This window comes from Aotus nancymaae, unplaced genomic scaffold (assembly GCF_030222135.1).
Source record: "Aotus nancymaae isolate 86718 unplaced genomic scaffold, 86718_ANA_hifiasm-v0.15.2.pri h1tg000062l, whole genome shotgun sequence".
NCBI lineage: Eukaryota > Metazoa > Chordata > Mammalia > Primates > Aotidae > Aotus > Aotus nancymaae.
In genome coordinates this window covers 27,552,063-27,571,853 of record NW_026988476.1, presented here as the reverse complement: position 1 = coordinate 27,571,853, position 19,791 = coordinate 27,552,063, and the positions used below count along the sequence as shown (strand labels likewise).

At 41.5% G+C, this 19,791-nt stretch overlaps 1 protein-coding gene across 3 annotated transcripts in view; it reads left to right on the top strand.

Annotated features, from left to right (window-relative positions):
- SLC35F4 (solute carrier family 35 member F4) overlaps positions 1-19,791 on the top strand; it is a 296,215-nt gene that overhangs the window by 250,745 nt on the left and 25,679 nt on the right. The window contains exons 3-4 of one of the 3 annotated variants that reach the window (XM_064365911.1): positions 3,961-4,255; positions 16,001-16,220. In XM_064365911.1, the coding sequence (XP_064221981.1) occupies positions 3,961-4,255; positions 16,001-16,220 (515 nt within the window). Of the gene's footprint in view, positions 1-3,957; positions 4,256-16,000; positions 16,221-16,412; positions 16,626-19,791 lie in introns of those variants that run through there. The other 2 variants (XM_064365910.1, XM_064365914.1) reach the window with 2 other exon arrangements.

Below are 19,791 nucleotides of genomic sequence, written 5' to 3'. Positions count from 1 at the left end.
AGCTTTTCCTCACATCCACCTGACCACTCACCAGCTCTTGGGTTACCGACTGGAATTGCCAGATAAATCTTGTAACTATGCTCATGAGTTTCCCAGCAAAGTTTATAGTTTAAAATGTAGCTGGGTCCACTGAGCTGCTGGGCAGTACTGTTACTTATTGTTAGTGAACATCTTATTGCCTTCCTTAGGGAATGCACTGAAGTCCCCTGTTCATATTCACTTCCTCTCATCGTGTGACCAGCCATACTTCCATGTTCCTGAGAAAAAGCAAACAATTGTACGCTACAAATGCATTCCTCTACCTCAGAATGTCTATGTGCTTTCGTTTACCAATTACCATTACTAAGGGAAGACTTGGGGCGTGTGTGTCTTTCTACCTTTACGATTTTAGCCCCTCTACCTGCGTCCATGATCGCCCCACCTACATCTCTTTTGACCCATTGTTCCTCTGCATTCGTTTCCTCTCTGTTCTCTCCATTTGTTCCTTCAGCTTGCCTGGCAATGTACTAAAATCTCTTTCATTCTCAAAAATAGTAACAGCAGCAGCAAAAACAACAAAATACACCACCAAAATAAGTTGGTAGTAAAAATGACAAAAAAAAAAACTCCAGAAATTTGGGGAAACTGCCTCTAAAAAAAAAAAAATTCAGAGGATTCAGTTAGGGGCAGGGGAAGGGTAAACAGGGGAAGAGAGGAAATGTGAAAGCTTCTTCTAGGGTCCTACTAGTTTGAGAATGTATTTTCCTATGAGAAAATACACTCTTCAAAAACAGTATTTTAAAATGATGTCTCAGGTACTATGTAAATCCCAGGGCTAAATCTAAAAAAAAGGAATAATAATGACATCTTCTTAAATTTTCAGAAAGTTTTAATTGGCTTTAATAAATTGCAGTATTCCTGTTATCCCAGTTGTTTGCAAAACAAAATGTTCCAGTTAATTAAACACACTGGTTAATAAAGACATGCCCTATCTGTCATACACAGATTATAAATTTGAAAGACCGTACCATTAAAGATCATCTGGAACTTGGTACTTTTTCTGTGATTATTAGAAGCACTTGAGAATATCCAGTACACCAAAGAGAAGTAACAAAAGGAGAATGATCTGAAGAGAAGCTCACCATGCTTTTGTGGATATTATGGTACTTAATCTCAAAATAAATCCTATGAGATGGCTATTATCACTGTTTGACAGATAAAGAAGCTAAGAAAGGAATTAAAAAATAATGTACTCAATGCTATACAATGGCAGGGTTAGGATTTAAACTCATGTTTCCAAATTCCAGTGGCCTCTGCTGTCAATTTGCATGACTTGATAAAGGTACACAGAAATAGACAGAACCCTGGTAAACCAATTTTAATGATAATAAAATTTAAGCAGGACTATAGAAAATCATGTTAAAAGTGGTTAGAAAATAAAAGAGCTCTGGATACCTAGTCTTTCTGTGCTTTGTAAAATTGAAGAATTGCCAACTATCAATCTAGTAACTGAAGAAGCCTGGAGACAACACTATGAAAACATGTAGGTGACTACTGGTGTCATCAAAAGCACACCCATAGTGTAATGGTGATGCATATTCGTTCTTCAAAGAAGGTGACAATAAAGGCAGGTATTGCCTCAGAATTTTTGTTGAATTATTCCTCCTTTATAAGGCAGTCCCTGGGAATGATGAGATCTGAAGTGTAGTAAGGTACACCTTTCTCTTAAGTATCACTTTTTAAATCCCAGGTGGGACTGCCATTCCTGCCAGGAAACAGAACTTTTTTCCCAAACTAGTCTAAAACTGACAGTGCTTGAATGGAAAGCTAAGGACTGAAAGCCTAGCCATATGAGTATTCAGAATAAAGTTTAGGCCCTGGCATCATACCGATTGCGTTGGGTTCAGCCTTGGACAACCCTTAACACAAGTCTCAGCTTTTTCACCTGTAAAGTGGGAATGATAATGCCTACTTAGTAGGTCACGTTTGTGTTCCTTTCTTGGCCTCTCAACACAAGATTCTCTCATTCTATTCTCTTATTTATCCTAGTTTTCTTTCTACTCTCTGCATAAGCCACATGGTCATGGAGGAAATTTGCAGAGCTGTTACCAACAGAAGGTGTTGTCTGTAAACAGCCAAAGGAGCTGAATAACTCACCCTTCCAGACTCATCTCAGAGTCACTGCATCATGGACATTTTTCTCATCATATGCCCCCCAGCTCCTCAACAAGCATTTGTCTGGCCTTGTATCTGTCCGAGTTGGCTCTTATCACACTGCATTGAGTGTGTTTTCTGGCCTCCAACTAGACTGTGTGCTCAAGTCTTTCGTATTCAAACCATTAGGATCCAAGTAGCTAACTAGCGCTACTAGTTACAGAAACCAGGTTTGGCTGGTTTGGTGGAGTCTGCATAAGATTTTGTTGAATGAATAAGGCGCCGGTTTTCATCTTCTGGATGCCTAGGCTGAGAATTCAGTACTGTTTATGAGACTTACAAGTCATGTAGTGGTTGCAGCGTTCATAGTTGCTTGGTTTCTATTCCCCAGTGGGGAATTCGCTTTCAAGGCTTTCTTCTCCCTTCCCCCAGTGATGATATCAGAAAGCCTTAACTGGGTAAAGGTTTTTAACACAGTGGGGCAGTCACACCTGGCTCATTAAGCAGTGGGAACACATCCAGCAGGAGAGCCAGCAGGTTCTGGAGAGGCCAGGTGAGCAGCCCCATCCACTGCCGTTTGCAGTCTCTGGGCTGCACTACTCTCCTAACCCTCAGCATGGGCCTTGTGAAGTGGGGTCCCTGGAGACACAAGAGAACCTTGTAGACAGTTACCATGTGGGATCTCAGCTCGGGGACTCAGGGTGACCTCTGCTCCTGTTTAACTTCCCGAAAGGTACATGAATTCATTATGTTAACTTGTGTTTTCCATGAAGGGAGCTAGCCTTCGCGATTATCGCTTTTAGAGACTTTTGGCTATTTTTAGTGTGCTGTAAAATTGCTGCTTAGTAAAAGTACAAAGCAGAATTTATTGTGCTCCCAGAAATACATTAGTCATTTGTGATGAGGAGGGAAATGACTGTGTAGTCAGGACTTGCTCTATTCTTGGGACACATTACTTTTAATAATCATCTCTGCTGTATTTTTTTAAGAGACAGGGTCTCCCTCTGTCACCTAGGCTGGAGTGCAGTGGTACAATCATTGTTAACTGCAGCCTCAAACTCCTGGGCTCACGGAATTCTCCCACCTCAGCCTCTGGAGTTGCTGGGACTAAAGGTGCATGCCACCTCCCCCCAACTAATTTTTTTTGTGTGTATGTGTAGAGACAAGGTCTTGCTTTGCTGCCTAAGTGGGTCTCGAACTCCTGACTTCAAGTGATTCTCCCACCTTGGCCTCCCGAAATGCTGAGAGGACAGGCATGAGCCACTGCACCAGGCCATTTGCTGCAATTTTTTTTAAAAAAAGGAAAATATTTCTCACTCACTTTTCATGTTGGTGCATATAGAACAGCTTTGGCTGGGTTCTGCTCATTTACCCACACAGAACAGCTTCTGTTTGGGGTTTTACATTGCAATGACAGAGGGGAAGAGCAAAAGAGCTGGTAGGACCTTGGGATGCCCCTAAGGCTTCTTGTGGGAGTTGTTATGCGTCACATCTTTTCATGTTTGATAGAATAAAGCAGGGCACGTGGCCAAGACCAGTATTTGGGGGCTGGGATGTGTAATGCTCTTACAAGGGAAGGACACACTAAAAAAACAGCATAGGATCCTAATGGACTGGATGGAGACTCAGATGTTTACTGCATTGTGTAGAGCAGAGAGTCCAGAGAAAAAATGAGCTGAAGTTATCAGTCTCTTTAAGTGATGGTAGAAAAGAAAAACACTGTCTGCCTCTTTGGTTTCATCCGTCTTTTTTAAGGAGCTGATATATTTGATTGCTGTTTCATAACCTGCTTTCCACACATTTATATTCCTTTCCTGTTTCCAGCAGACGATGGGACACAGACTCATTCTGAGAACAGCAGCCAAGAAAACAGAATCAAGGCTCGCTGCCTGTCCTGCACGTCCATGCTTCTGAAGGCCATCTGGGGACTCTTGATCATCTTGTCAGTATCATCATCTTGGGTTGGAACCACACAGATTGTAAAAATTACTTATAAGAACTTCTATTGTCCATTTTTCATGACTTGGTTTTCAACAAACTGGAACATTATGTTTTTCCCAGTCTATTATTCTGGTCATCTAGCCACTGCTCAAGAAAAGCAATCTCCAATGAAAAAATTCAGGTAGGTTTCATGTTAACCAGTCAAAAAGAGATGATTGAAATATGTTTTATGCAAATGGTCCATTTTTATCTCTTGGGAATATGAGTTGAGTTTTTGGGTGTATGTGAAGAAGCAAGATCTAAGGTTGGTGATGAGCACTAGGAGCAGAATCAGTCCTCCCTTAAAATAAATGTGTCTACAACATGTCAGGCACTATACTGGTGCTTTTGCATATCTTCTTATGACTGGTGGCAACATTTACTTTTTAAGGTGGTGTTATCCCCATTTTAACACAAGAGGAAACAAATTCAGCAAGGTTGAATGACTCACCCAAGGTTACTCATAAATAATAGAACTAAGATTTAAATCTAGATCTATTTAGTAAAGTGTTTTATAAGAACATCCTAGTGCATCAAGGCCAGAAACAAATGGCATCAATAAGATTGTTACACAAACATTTGCTCAATATTCCTGATACCAAGATGCCTAGCAGATGAAATGGCCTGATTTCATACAAAGGAGAGTTTGGCACCAAGAAATTTTAAAAGATGCCACTCTTTGCTGGCTAGATGCACATGGGGGCTTTGTCTGTTTCCCTGTTAACCATGAACAGTGGTGGTTGGGCTTACCTGAAAGTCGTATGGTTCTAGGGGTTGTTCCATGCTAAACTTGGTTTCTGTAATCCCCTCTTGGATAGCTCAGGAAGCTGACAGGGCCGATGTCACACAGTCCTGCACAGCACTCAATGGAGGCAAAAGCAGCATTTGGGTCCAAGTATCTTTGTTAGTGGACAGCTCCACGAAGAGGAAAAGCCCTATGCTGCGGAGTGACTTCTAGGACAAGTGCTGTGATCACCCAGAAAAAAAAATAGGGACATCAATGGATAGCAGATGGAAGAAAAAAGTTCTCCATATGGACTTATTACTCCTCAGAAGAGTAACTTTGTCTTACAGGGGTCAAAATAATCTTTCTTTCTTGCCCCTATACCAAAGGAAAAGAAATGATTATTATAATTGGTACATTATAAGACTCTTACAAACTTAACTTTGAAGGGTCTGTCTTCAAATTCCATTTTCTTTGTGTGTGGTGTCATTCTGAGACAGAGTCTTGCTGTGTCACCCAGACTGGAGTGCAGTGGCGCCATCTCAGCTCATTGCAACCTTCGCCTCTTGCCTCAGCCTCTTGAGTAGCTTGGGTTACAGGTTCACACCACCCCACCCAGCTAATTTTTTGTATTTTTAGTAGAGATGGGTTTCACCATGTTGGCCAGACTGGTCTCGAACTCCTGGCCTCAAGTGATCTGACCACCTTGGCCTCCCAAAATGCTGGGATTACAGGCGTGAGCCACCATGCCTGGCCTCAACTTCCATTTTCTATCACCACTTTGGAAGTGCTTGGGAATATTCTCACCATGAGTTGATTTTTCTAGATGTGTCCATGAAAACTCAGTTAAAGAAAGAATTAAAAAACAATTCAAGAACAATAAATGCTTTTTGTTTGGGGGAGAGCCTGTAACTGTGATTACTAAAGATATTTAGCATTTGATTCCCATCAAAATAGACATGATCTTGCATTGTAGAATTTTTTAAACAATGTGGCCGGGCGCGGTGGCTCAAGCCTGTAATCCCAGCACTTTGGGAGGCCGAGGCGGGTGGATCACGAGGTCAAGAGATCGAGACCATCCTGGTCGACATGGTGAAACCCCGTCTCTACTAATACAAAAAATTAGCTGGGCACGGTGGCACGTGCCTGTAATCCCAGCTACTCAGGAGGCTGAGGCAGGAGAATTGCCTGAACCCAGGAGGCAGAGGTTGCAGTGAGCCGAGATCACACCATTGCACTCCAGCCTGGGTAACGAGAGCAAAACTCTGTCTAAAAAAAAAAAAAAAAAAAACAAAAACCAATGTTTAATAAGTGATTATAGGAGAATGTGATTATCAGACTAAAATTGCCCCGTTTGAAGATACGTATGTGTACCTATACAATGTGTGTGTCCTACTTGAACACACATATGGATTTAAAACAACAAAAGTTTCATATAAAAAGAAGTACCTCAAGAATACCTCAAAGCAAGCTAAGTCAGTTTAAGGTAACTTATTTAAAACAAGAGACTGCTGCTAGCAGAAATGTTGCTTTGGGAATGAACTTCATCTTTTCCACATCTCTCACGTCAGACTAACTCTGAACTTTGTAAAATTGGTGATTTAGCACTCTACCTATAGTCCACATAGAGCGAAGTTGGCCATTTCTGAAACAGAATCAAAGAGCTTTTACTGTCAAGCAGAAAACACTATCTTTGAAGGGAATATTCTCCAGTGGCCTCCTCCATGTGAGAGGTGAAATTGTCAGACAATTCTTAGATCCTTGATTTTTTTTCCCTGTAGACTCATTAATACCATCTGCCAAGAAGTCACTCCCAAAGCTCTCATGACTGAATAAGGGAAAATAGAGTTAGTACATAAGAAGACTGGAAATAGGATTTGTCCCATAGCACCAGAACCTGTATTTTCTCTAGAATGGTATGAAAGCATTTCCAGTTTTTTTCTTATCAGTAACATCAAAATAATGTTAAATAAATCAAATCTAGATGGTGAGGACTGTCTATTTAGAAGCAGAAGCAGTTTTTGATAATTATTTTACTTATTATACTGGAAAATTCAATTGCCTCAGGTGAATTTGAAATTTAGGAAGAAAAAAATTATATACCATATTACTAACAAGGATGTTTTCTTAGGGAAAAAAATCTTTAGAAAACATAAAACTAAAGCCAAATATATATTTGCCTATGTCAGGCACCTATGAAATGTGCTTAAGATGCTATTTAACATAAAGAAAGGGTTCAACAACTAGTAGCTGCTGTTTTAATAATAATAATAATTAGTGTCCTCCAACTTCTACATTTTCTTTCAAGCTATACTACCTGTCAATGTCACTTGCCCCGAAAGTCTGATCTTACCATCCCAAAGACAAACCCACTGTTACTTGCTTTTCCATAAAAATCCATATTTTTTTTTTAGTTTTCCTGTTTTAGCGCTTAATGCTTAAATAGTATGGGATTTTACACAAGTGACCTGGCATTTGGATGGAGAGCGTTTATAATTTCTACAGCAACAGTGACAAAGGAGAGAAGGCTGGCAGTAAGAGGAGAAGGGGAAGAAAAGGGGAACAATGTGGGAACGAACACCTGGGAGACAGGATGAGCCAGGTGAAAACAGTCTCTGCCTGGCAGCAGCGTCTTCCCAGCTGTTTTGCCCATGAGGCGCTACCTGGCTGGAGTACACATCTGTTGGTCTTCCTGTGGGACTGGAATATTCCTTTCCTGCATCCAAAATCTTTGCTGAGGAGCCCTCTTCCCAGCATGATGGTGGGCTTTCAGTTGAAGAATCATCACTGGCTAGGACCAATGATAAGAAAAAGAAATCCTTTAATCAGAAATGGGTTTAATTGCAGTTCGTAATAAATGTGTTCATATTTTAAAAGGCGTTCATTGGTTGTAAATGGTAGGATAAACCCACAACTCTTAGCTCTAGCTCCAAATGGCAGCTTTCTCACAGAGCAGATCGCCTTACAAGTACAGAATATGAACTTTGCGCCCAGGATGCTCCATGAAAACTTCTTCTGGTTCTATGTACGGTGCTAATTCAGAATATCCCATTGGCTGTGGGGCTCCAGAGAAAATACTCACTTTCCTGTGTATGTGAGCATGTATAATTTGTTTACTTTACAGAAGGTTTTAAGTTATTTAACTCCTTCATTGAAGTTCTGTCTCTTTCAAGTTAACATTTACCTTTGGGAAATATTACTTTCATTTTACAAAAACCGTTCCTTTTTGGTAGTGTCTGACATGAAAGTAAACAAATTTCAATGCAAGTTTCTGTGTGAGCAACACGTCTTTAACCTTCCTGGAATTGCTGACCTACAACTCACAACATTCTCATCCAGTTGAAAGCCACATTTACTATGAAACTTAATCTTTAAGGCTATACTTCCTGCACCTAAGTTCTTTATCACTCCTCCTCTCCATGTGTTCCTTTTTTGGGGTTACATTATTCATGGGAGGCAAACATTGCCTAGAATTTACTTTGATTTGCAATACTTTGAGGGACACTAATTTCAGTTAAAACTGGAACAGAAACTAGTGCAAGTACTAGAGTCCTGTATGTAGATTTCATTGTAAACGTATGCAAATATTAATAATGTTTTGCTTTGAACAAGATTACTTATACTACTCATGAAAATACCATGCCTAGAACATGTCAGTTGCTCTATAAATGCTTGAATGTTCATGAACAATTGAGTAGAAAAAAATTAAGTGGACCACAGTGTGGACGACGAGAAGGAGAGAGGAGGAGAGGAGAAGAGCTGCCGTCCTTCTGGGAGTGCAGACCCAGGGACTCTCAGAGCCAGCCCTGTGACACCCTCTTTGAAGTTCTGCAGTTCCTGGTGTCTCCAAAGCTCTTGGGCACCACCATGTTCCCCTCGTGCAGAAGCTAGTGCCCTCAGTGGAAGCCACTTGCGAGCATTTCATGGGAGATACCCTGAAATTGCTCATCATCACTTACCTACTGCAGTCTACAAATGTTGCCCTGTTGCCCAGGTTGGAGTGCAATGGTGCAATCTCCACTCACTGCAACTTTTGCATCCCTGGTTCAAACGATTCTCCTGCCTCAGCTTCCCAAGTAGCTGGGATTACAGGTGCCTGCCACCACACCCAGATCAATAGGATCCAAGATGGCTGGTTAGGAGGAACTCGGGATTGCAGCTCTGAGAGAAAGCTCAGAGGGTGAGTGGACGCCGCATTTCCAGACGGATTTTTACTGCCCACAGACCAGGAGATCCACAGGCGGAAGAGCACCACGGGTCGCCAGCGCCGCTGGTTTGACTGGTGCGGCTGCTCGGCCTGCGCCCTGAGGCAGAGGGTAGTGGCTCCTTCTGCAGAGTGAGTGAGACTGAGTCCCCTGTAAGCCAGCAAGGGGAGCTGAAACAGGGAGTCAAGCCAGGAAATTCCTGGGCAAAGAAAGCATCACAGGAAACACAACTGAACCCGGGTCAGTCCAGCTCTGTGGAGGAGGGGCGTCCTCCATTAGGACACACCCTGCAGTTCCCAGGGCAATTTGCTGTAACCAAGGCAACCCGCCACTACAGAGACTCCGTCACTACAGGGGCAGGCCAACATAGTGGAAGCAGTTCTAACTACACCCATATAAACAGGACTGCAGGGAAGTTCACAAGGAAGCTGGGCAGAGCCCACAGCAGCTCAACGAAGCCTGTGCAGGCTGAGTGTGACTAGGCTGCCACCTTGTGGGCAGGGAAAACAACTTCAAGACAGCGGAAAATCATAAAGCCCTAACTCCCTGGGAAAGAACACCTGGGGGGAAAAAAAAGGGGTTTATGAGTTCTGCTGCTGCAGACTTAAAGTTACCAAAATCAGAAAGACAGCAACTACAAAGTCGATAGGTGGATAAATCCACAAAGATGGGAAGAAGCCAGCGCAAAAAGGATGAAAACACCCAAAATCAGAACACTTCTCCTCCTACAAGGGAGCACAACTCCCCACCAGCAAGGGAACAAGACTGGATGGAGAATGAGTGTGATGAAATGACAGAATCAGCTTTCAGAAAGTGGATAATAAGAAACATTCGTGAGCTAAAAGAACATGTTCTAACCCAATGCAAAGAAACTAAGAACCTTGAAAAAAGACTTGACAAAATGCTAAAGAGAATGGACAACTTAGAGAGGAATATGAGTGAATTGATGGAACTGAAAAACACAACACCAGAACTTCGTGAAGCATGCACAAGTTTCAACAGCCGAATTGACCAAGCAGAAGAAAGGATATCAGAGGTAGAAGATCAACTCAATGAAATAAAACGAGAAGGCAAGATTAGAGAAAACAGAGTAAAAAGGAATGAACAAAGTCAACAAGAAATATGGGACTATGTGAAAAGACCTAATCTACGTTTGATAGGGGTACCTGAATGTGACGAAGAGAATGCATCCAAGCTGGAAAATACTCTCCAGGATATTATCCAGGAAAACTTCCCCAACCTAGCAAGGTGGCCAATATTCAAGTCCAGGAAATACAGAGAACACCACAAAGATATTCCTCAAGAAGAGCAACTCCAAGGCACATAATCATCAGATTCGCCAGGGTTGAAATGAAGGAGAAACTGCTAAGGGCAGCCAGAGAGAAAGGTCGGGTTACCCACAAAGGGAAGCCCATCAGACTCACAGCAGATCTCTCAGCAGAAACCCTACAGGCCAGAAGAGAGTGGGGGCCGATATTCAACATCCTTAAAGAAAAGAACTTCCAACCCAGAATTTCATATCCAGCCAAACGAAGCTTCATAAGTGAAGGAAAAATAAAATCCTTTGTGAACAAGCAAGTACTCAGAGATTTCATAACCACCAGACCAGCTTTACAAGAGCTCCTGAAGGAGGCACTACACATAGAAAAGAACAACCAGAACCAGCCACTTCAAAAACACACGAAATGGTAAAGAGCATCAACACAATGAAGAATCTGCATCAACCAATGGGCAAAACAGCCAGCTAGCATCAAAATGACAGGACCAAACTCACACATAACAATATTAACCCTAAATGTAAATGGACTAAATGCCCCAATCAAAAGACACAGACTGGCAAATTGGATAAAAAGCCAAAACCCATTGGTGTGCTGTATCCAGGAAACCCACCTCACATGCAAGGATACACAAAGGCTCAAAATAAAGGGATGGAGGGAGATTTACCAAGCAAACGGAGAGCAAAAAAAAAGCAGGAGCTGCAATTCTCATCTCTGATAAAATAGACTTTAAAGAAACAAAGATCAAAAGAGACAAAGAAGGACACTACATAATGGTAAAAGGATCAATGCAACAAGAAGAGCTAATGATTCTAAATATATATGCACCTAATACAGGAGCACCCAGATACATAAGGCAAGTTCTTAAAGAATTACAAAGAGACCTAGACTCCCACACAATAATAGTGTGGGACTTCAACACCCCATTGTCAATATTAGACAGATCAACGAGACAGAAAATTAACAAGGATATTCAGGACTTGAACTCGGACCTGGAACAAGCAAACGTAATAGACATTTACAGAACTCTCCACCCCAAATCCACAGAATATACATTCTTCTCAGCACCCCATCACACCTACTCTAAAATTGACCACATAATTGGAAGTAAATCACTCCTCAGCAAATGCAAAAGAACGGACACCATAACAAAGACTCTCTCAGACCACAGTACAATCAAGTTAGAACTCAGAATTCAGAAACCAACCCAGAACTGCACAGCTTCATGGAAAATGAACAACTTTCTCCTGAATGTTGACTGGATAAACACCGAAATGAAGGCAGAAATAAAGATGTTCTTCGAAACCAACGAGAATGAAGACACCACATACCAGAATCTCTGGGACACATTTAAAGCAGTCTCTAGAGGAAAATATATAGCAATAAGTGCCCACATGAGAAGAAAGGAGAGATCTAAAATTGACACCCTATCATCAAAATTGAAAGAGTTACAGGAGCAAGATCAAAAAAACTCAAAAGCTAGCAGAAGACAAGAAATAACTAAGATCAAAGCAGAATTGAAGGAGATAGAGACAAGAAAAACCCTACGAAAAATCAATAAATCCAGGAGCTGGTTTTTTGAAAAGATCAACAAAATAGACAGACCACTAGCCAGACTAATAAAAAAGAAAAGAGAGAATAACCAAATAGATGCAATAAAAAATGATAAAGGGGATATCACCACAGATTCCACAGAAATTCAAACCATCATCAGAGATTATTACAAGCAACTCTATGCACATAAACTAGAAAACTGGGAAGAAATGGATAAATTCCTGGACACTTGCCTCCTCCCAAGCCTAAACCAGGAAGAAGTCGAAACCCAGAATAGACCAATAACAAGGTCTGAAGTTGAGGCAGCAATTAAGAGCCTACCACCCCAAAAAAACCCAGGTCCAGATGGGTTCACAGCCGAATTCTACCAGACATACAAAGAGGAACTGGTACCATTCCTACTGAAACTATTCCAAATAATCCAAAAAGAGGGAATCCTTCCCAAATCATTTTATGGACCAACATAATCCTAATACCAAAACCCGGCAGAGACTCAACAAGAAAAGAAAACTACAGGCCAATATCCATGATGAACATAGATGCAAAAATCTTCAATAAAATACTGTCAAGCCGATTGCAACAGCACATCAAAAAGCTTATCCACCATGATCAAGTAGGATTCATCCCGGGGATGCAAGGATGGTTCAATATACACAAGTCTATAAATGTAATTCATCACATAAACAGAACCAAAGACAAAAACCACATGATTATCTCAATTGATGCAGAGAAGGCCTTCGACAAAATTCAACAGCCCTTTATGCTAAAAACTCTCAATAAACTAGGTATCGACGGAATGTATTTCAAAATAATAAAAGCTATTTATGACAAACCGACAGCCAATATCATACTGAATGGGCAAAAACTGGAAGCATTCCCTTTGAAATCTGGCACTAGACAAGGATGCCCTCTCTCACCACTCCTATTCAATATAGTACTGGAAGTTCTAGCCAGAGCAATCAGGCAAGAAAAAGAAATAAAGGGTATTCAAATAGGAAAGGAGGAAGTCAAATTGTCTCTATTTGCAGACGACATGATTGTATATCTAGAAGACCCCATCATCTCAGCCCAAAATCTCCTGAAACTGATAAGCAACTTCAGCAAAGTCTCAGGATACAAAATCAATGTGCAAAAATCACAAGCATTCCTATACACCAATAACAGACTTAAAGAGAGCCAAATCAAGAACGAACTGCCATTCACAATTGCTACAAAGAGAATAAAATACCTAGGAGTACAACTAACAAGGAACGTAAAGGACCTCTTCAAGGAGAACTACAAACCACTGCTCAAGGAAATAAGAGAGGACACAAACAGACGGAGAAACATTCTATGCTCATGGTTAGGAAGAATCAATATCGTGAAAATGGCCATACTGCCCAAAGTAATTTACAGATTCAATGCTATCCCCATCAAGCTACCAATGACCTTCTTCACAGAACTGGAAAAAACCACCTTAAACTTCATATGGAACCAAAAGAGAGCCCACATAGCCAAGTCAATTCTAAGCAAAAAGAACAAAATGGGAGGCATCACACTACCGGACATCAAACTATACTACAAGGCTACAGTAATCAAAACAGCATGGTACTGGTACCAAAACAGAGATATAGACCAATGGAACAGAACAGAGGCATCAGAGGTGACACAACATATCTACAACCACCCGATCTTTGACAAACCTGACTAAAACAAGCAATGGGGAAAGGAATCCCTGTTCAATAAGTGGTGTTGGGAAAACTGGCTAGCCATATGCAGAAAGCAGAAACTTGACCCCTTCCTGACACCTTACACTAAAATTGACTCCAGATGGATTAAAGACTTAAACATAAGACCTAACACCATAAAAACCCTAGAAGAAAACCTAGGCAAAACCATTCAGGACATAGGCGTAGGCAAGGACTTTATGACCAAAACACCAAAAGCATTGGCAACAAAAGCCAAAATAGACAAACGGGACCTAATCAAACTCCACAGCTTCTGCACGGTGAAAGAAACAGTCAATAGAGTGAATCAGCAACCAATAGAATGGGAAAAAATTTTTGCAGTTTACCCATCTGACAAAGGGCTGATATCCAGAATTTAACAATGAACTAAAACAGATTTACAAGAAAAAAACAAACAAGCCCATTCAAAAGTGGGCGAAGGATATGAACAGATACTTTACAAAAGAAGACATACATGAGGCCAACAAGCATATGAAAAAATGCTCATCATCACTGGTCATTAGAGAAATGCAAATCAAAACTACATTGAGATACCACCTCATGCCAGTTAGAATGGCGATCATTAAAAAATCTGGAGACAACAGATGCTGGAGAGGATGTGGAGAAATAGGAACACTTTTACACTGTTGGTGGGAGTGTAAATTAGTTCAACCATTGTGGAAAACAGTGTGGCGATTCCTCAAGGACCTAGAAATAGAAATTCCATTTGACCCAGCAATCCCATTACTGGGCATATATCCAAAGGATTATAAATCGTTCTACTATAAGGACACATGCACACGAATGTTCATTGCAGCACAGTTTACAATAGCAAAGACCTGGAACCAACCCAAATGCCCATCGATGATAGACTGGACAGGAAAAATGTGGCACATATACACCATGGAATTATTATGCAGCCATCAAAAATGATGAGTTCACATCCTTTGTAGGGACATGGATGAACCTGGAAACCATCATTCTCAGCAAACTGACACAAGAACACAAAATCAAACACCACATGTTCTCACTCATAGGCGGGTGTTGAACAATGAGAACACATGGACACAGGGAGGGGAGCACTATACACTGGGGTCTGTTGTGGGGGAGTTGGGGGGACAGTGGGGGGTGGGGAGTTGGGGAGGGATAGCATGGGGAGAAATGCCAGATATAGGTGAAGGGGAGGAAGGCAGCAAATCACACTGCCACGTATGCACCTATGCAACAACCTTGCATGTTTTTCACATGTACCCCAAAACCTAAAATGCAATTAAAAAAAAAAAATTAAGTGAAACACTCCCAGTGTTAAGTCTGTTTTCAGTCCATAGTCATATGGGCACTGTCATTGTATCACTTCCATTATTGCCTGTATGCATTGCTAGCTTTAACATTTTTATTGAAAGGGCCCCTCAGAGCCAGGCACTGTGGCTCATGCTTGTAATCACAGCACTTTCGGAGGCCAAGGCAAACAGATCACCTGAGCTTACGAGTTCGAGACCAGCCTGGGCAATAGAGTGAAATCCTGTCTCTACAAAAAAAAAATTGTTAAAACTAGCTGAGCACAGTGGTGTGTGCCTGTAGTCCCAGCTACTCAAGAAGCTGAGACGTGAGGATGGCTTGAATCTGGAAGGTGGAGGTTGCAGTGAGCCAAGATCATGCCACTGCATTCCAGCCTGAACCAGACCTAAAAAAAAATCATATAGCCAATTTAAATGAAAATCAAATCATCGAAGATTTAACTGAAGTGACCATTTTTTCACACCAAAGTCAGATAATTCCTCCAAAATGGCCAAATGTTTGTATATAAGTACAACCGAGTTTTCTACTTAGTTTTTGTCATGTGGGAGTGATCACAGAGACTTTAATTTTTCTGCCTTAAAAATGCTAGCAGGAAAAAACCATTAGTAAATTGGCAAATATATTAGAAAGAGGCATAGTGTCTTAGAAATAAAATCCCAAAACATGCGCTGCAAGACATACGAGGGTCGCTTTCCCTACAGATTCTGGGAGTTGTCTGTAGCCCGTTCACACAGTAGTAGCGGCCTTGACCCTCTCTCTTTTGCCCACTGGGGAAGGATCTTCTCCCTCTTCCAATAGTGATTTCAGCAACTACCCATTTCTGTATTTCTTCAGGCTCTTCTGAGAATGCTCAGAAATGGCAGAATGGCTTTTCAGGCAACCTCCAGAGAATATCTCAGAGAAGAGGGTCTAGCTCTGTGCCTGGGCAGATGTGGGCTATTTTTCAAGGAAACATACACTCCCCTGAAGCCTGCAGATTTCAGAACTGGGTTCAGTACACTTCACAGGTGAAGGACGGGTATGAGTGTTTGTGCTCTTACCTGAAAATGGCTGTGATGAGTCGGATAAGACAAGATATGTCACCAACAGTACCTGGATATTAACTTCTCTTTTCTTTCCTAGGGAATGCAGTCGGATTTTCGGTGAAGATGGTCTGACGTTGAAGCTCTTTCTTAAAAGAACTGCTCCCTTTTCTATTCTATGGACTTTGACTAATTATCTTTATTTACTGGCTTTAAAGAAGCTGACGGCCACGGATGTCTCTGCTCTGTTCTGTTGTAACAAAGCCTTTGTCTTCCTGCTGTCGTGGATTGTGCTGAAAGACAGGTTCATGGGAGTGAGGGTAATGGCACACTTGATTCAGTGAGCGATGCCTGCCTTTATCGTAAATCCTTGGCATCAGGAGAGCCTGTCTGCTTTGTTTCATGGAGTTTCTGTAAAACTTTTTTCACTTGTTCTCAGTACAAACTGAAATATGAAGATGCATTAGGAAGCCCAGGCAGTTCCAACATCAGTTGTTTTCACTGGTCAGTGAGCTGATTCCAACAGGAGGCACTAAAACAGACAGAGAAAACAAGTTCCTATTTCATAATTTTTAGAATTAATGGTGTGATCAACTCCTTCTCTCCTCAGGAATAAAGGGACTGAGAACATTAGCCACATAAAGATCATGATTTGCATTTTTCAATCATCATATGTTGAGACAATCCCCTATTGCTCACACCAGATGGATTTAATTAATAGTGGTGTAAGTAGATAAGATTACCAAACAGCAATTAAAGTCACTGGTAATGGTACAATGCTGTTAAAATTGACTATACATCTAGTATGGGTGACTAATGCAGAAATGGAAGTGCAAGCAACAACTTATTTTGGGTACAAATCTTTAATTGAACTGCATTAAACTTCCACCAACAACTTCAGTTCTGAGTTTATTCCTTTCAGGAGTTAGATATATCTATCTATCTCCATATATGCTGGCTTCATGTTAAAACTAGATTGCTTGGAAGCCTTGAAGATTTAAGGAGTCAGATCTCATTCATATAATATGGCATGCCACTATGATGAAAATATAGAGACAAATGAATTGCATTTTAGAAGGAGGTACAAGTGAATTGCGTTTTCTCAGAGTATCAATATTATACAACATATCTTCTCGGAAAGAGATATCCAAGATAGAATTTGAAACATATTTTCTTATCAGAACATTGCTTTTACTGGCATCAATTCCAAGGTCCTTTCCCCCTCCTAAATGCTGAAACTAATATCTATATTAGAGACAGCATTTATGATAATCATTAACCCTGAAAGCTGCTTTTTTGAAATTATACTTTAAGTTCTGAGGTACATGTGCAGAACGTGCAGGTTTGATACATACATGTACATGTGCCATGGTGGTTTACAGCACTCATCAACCCATTGTCTACATAAGGTATGTCTCCTAATGCTAGCCCTCTCCCAGCCTCCCACCTCCTGACAGGGCCTGGTGTGTGCTGTTCCCCTCCCTGTGTCCATGTGTTCTCATTGTTCAATTCCCACTTATAAGTGAGAACATGTAGTGTTTGGTTGTCTCTTCCTGTTAGTTTGCTGAGAATGATGGTTTCCAGCTTCATCCATGGCCCTGCAAAGGATGTGAACTCATCCTTTTTTTATGACTGCATAGTATTCCATGGTATATATGTGCCACATTTTCTTTACCCAGTCTATCATTGATGGGCATTTGGGTTGGTTCCAAGTCTTTACTATTGTGAACAGTGCTGCAATAAATATAAGTGTGCAAGTATCTTTATAATAGAACGATTTATAATCCTTTAGGTATATACCCAGTAATGGGATTGTTGGGTCAAATGGTACTTCTAGTTCTAGATCCTTGAGGAATTGCCACACTGTCTTCCACAGTGGTTGAACTAATTTACACTCCCACCAACAGTGTGAAAGTGTTCCTATTTCTCCATATCCTCTCCAGCATCTGTTGTCTCCTGATTTTTTAATGATTGCCATTCTAACTGGCATGAGAGGGTATCTCATTGTGGTTTTGATTTGCATTTCTCTAATGACCAGTGATGATGGGCCTTTTTTCATGTTTTCAGGCTGCATAAATGTTTTGAGAAATGTCTGTTCATATACTTTGCCCAGTTTTTGATGGGGTTTTTTTTTTCTTGTAAATTTAAGTTCCTTGTAGCTTCTGGATATTAGCCCTTTGTCAGATGAATAGATTGCAAAAATTTTCCCCCATTTTGTAGGTTGCCTGTTCACTCCGATGCTAGTTTCTTTTGCTGTGCAGAAGCTCTTTAGTTTAATTAGATCCCATTTATCAATTTTGGCTTTTCTTGCCATTGCTTTTAGTTTTTTACTCATGAAGTCTTTGCCCATGCCTATGTCCTGAATGGTATTGCCTAGGTTTTCTTCTAGGGTTTTTATGGTTTTAGGTCTTATGTTTAAGTCTTTAATCTATCTTGAGTTAATTTTTGTATAAGGTGTAAGGAAGGGGTCCAGTTTCAGCTTTCTGCATGTGGCTAGCCAGTTTTCCCAACATCATTTATTAAATAGGGAACCCTTTTCCATATTGCTTGTTTTTGTCAGATTTGCCAAAGATCAGCTGGTTGTAGATGTCCAGTGTTATTTCTGATGGCTCTGTTCTGTTCCATTGGTTATTAATTGTTATTGGTCTATTCAGAGATTTGACTTCTATTATCTGTTTTGGTACCAGTACCATGCCATTTTGATTACTGTAACCTTGTAGTATAGTTTGAAGTTAGGTAGCATGATGTGTCCAGCTTTGTTCTTTTGCTTAGGATTATCTTGGCTATGCGGACTTTTGTTTGGTTTCATATGAAATTTAAAGTAGGTTTTTCCAGTTTTGTGAGGAAAGTCAATGGTGGACTCGCACCAAGAAGTCTGGCTAAGAGCAGCTCAGGACTACAGCTCCCAGTGAAAGCGCAGAGGGTGAGTGGACGCCGCATTACCAGATGGATTTTTATTACCCACAGACCAGGAGATTCCCAGGCAGAGGAGCCCCATGGGTCGCCAGGGCGGCTGTTTTGGCCGGCACAGCTGTTTTGCCTGCACACCGGTGCAGCGGTTCCCAGTGCAGAGTAAACGGGACTGTGTCCCCACTTAGCCAGCAAGGGGAGCTGAAACAGGGAGCCAGGCCAGGAGATTCCCAGGCAAAGAAGCGCCACAAATCTGAGAGCCGTGGTTTCAGCTGGGGCAGTGGGTCGCTGCACGGGAAATCACACAGATCCCGGCGCCTATTCAACAGGCGACCAGGACACCTGGGAGAGAGCTGACTGTTCAACTAAAAAACAAAAGGTTCTGAAGCAGAGAGCCAGGTGATCAGGCCCTGCTGGTCCCACCCCCACAAAAACAAAAACAAAAACAAAAAAACAGCAATTGGAAATGCTCTGGGTTGAGAGTTTCACGGTAAGCACAGCTGAACCTGGAACGGTTCAGCTCTGTGGGGGAGGGGCGTCCGCCATTACCGAGGCACTCCACCACTATGGAGGCAGTCCATCATTCCTGAGGCAGCCTGCCATTGCCGAGGCAACCTGCCATTACAGAGAGAGTCCATCATTACAGAGGCAGGCCACCATTGCGGAGGCAGTTCTAAACACACTCATACAAACAGGACTGCACGGAAGTTCACACAGCAGCTGGGAGGAGCCCACAGCAGCTCAGCAAAGCCTCTGCAGGCTGAGAGTGGCTAGGCTGCCTCCTTGTGGGCAGGGCAGCCCTGAAGAAGAAGAAGAAGAAGGAAAAAAAAAAGGCAGCAGCACAGTGGAAACTCATAAAGCCCTAACTCCCTGGGACAGAACACCTGGGGAAAAAAAGGGGTTTATGAGTTCTGCTGCTGCAGACTTAAACATACCAAAATCAGAAAGTCAACAACTACAAAGTCGACCAGTGGATAAATC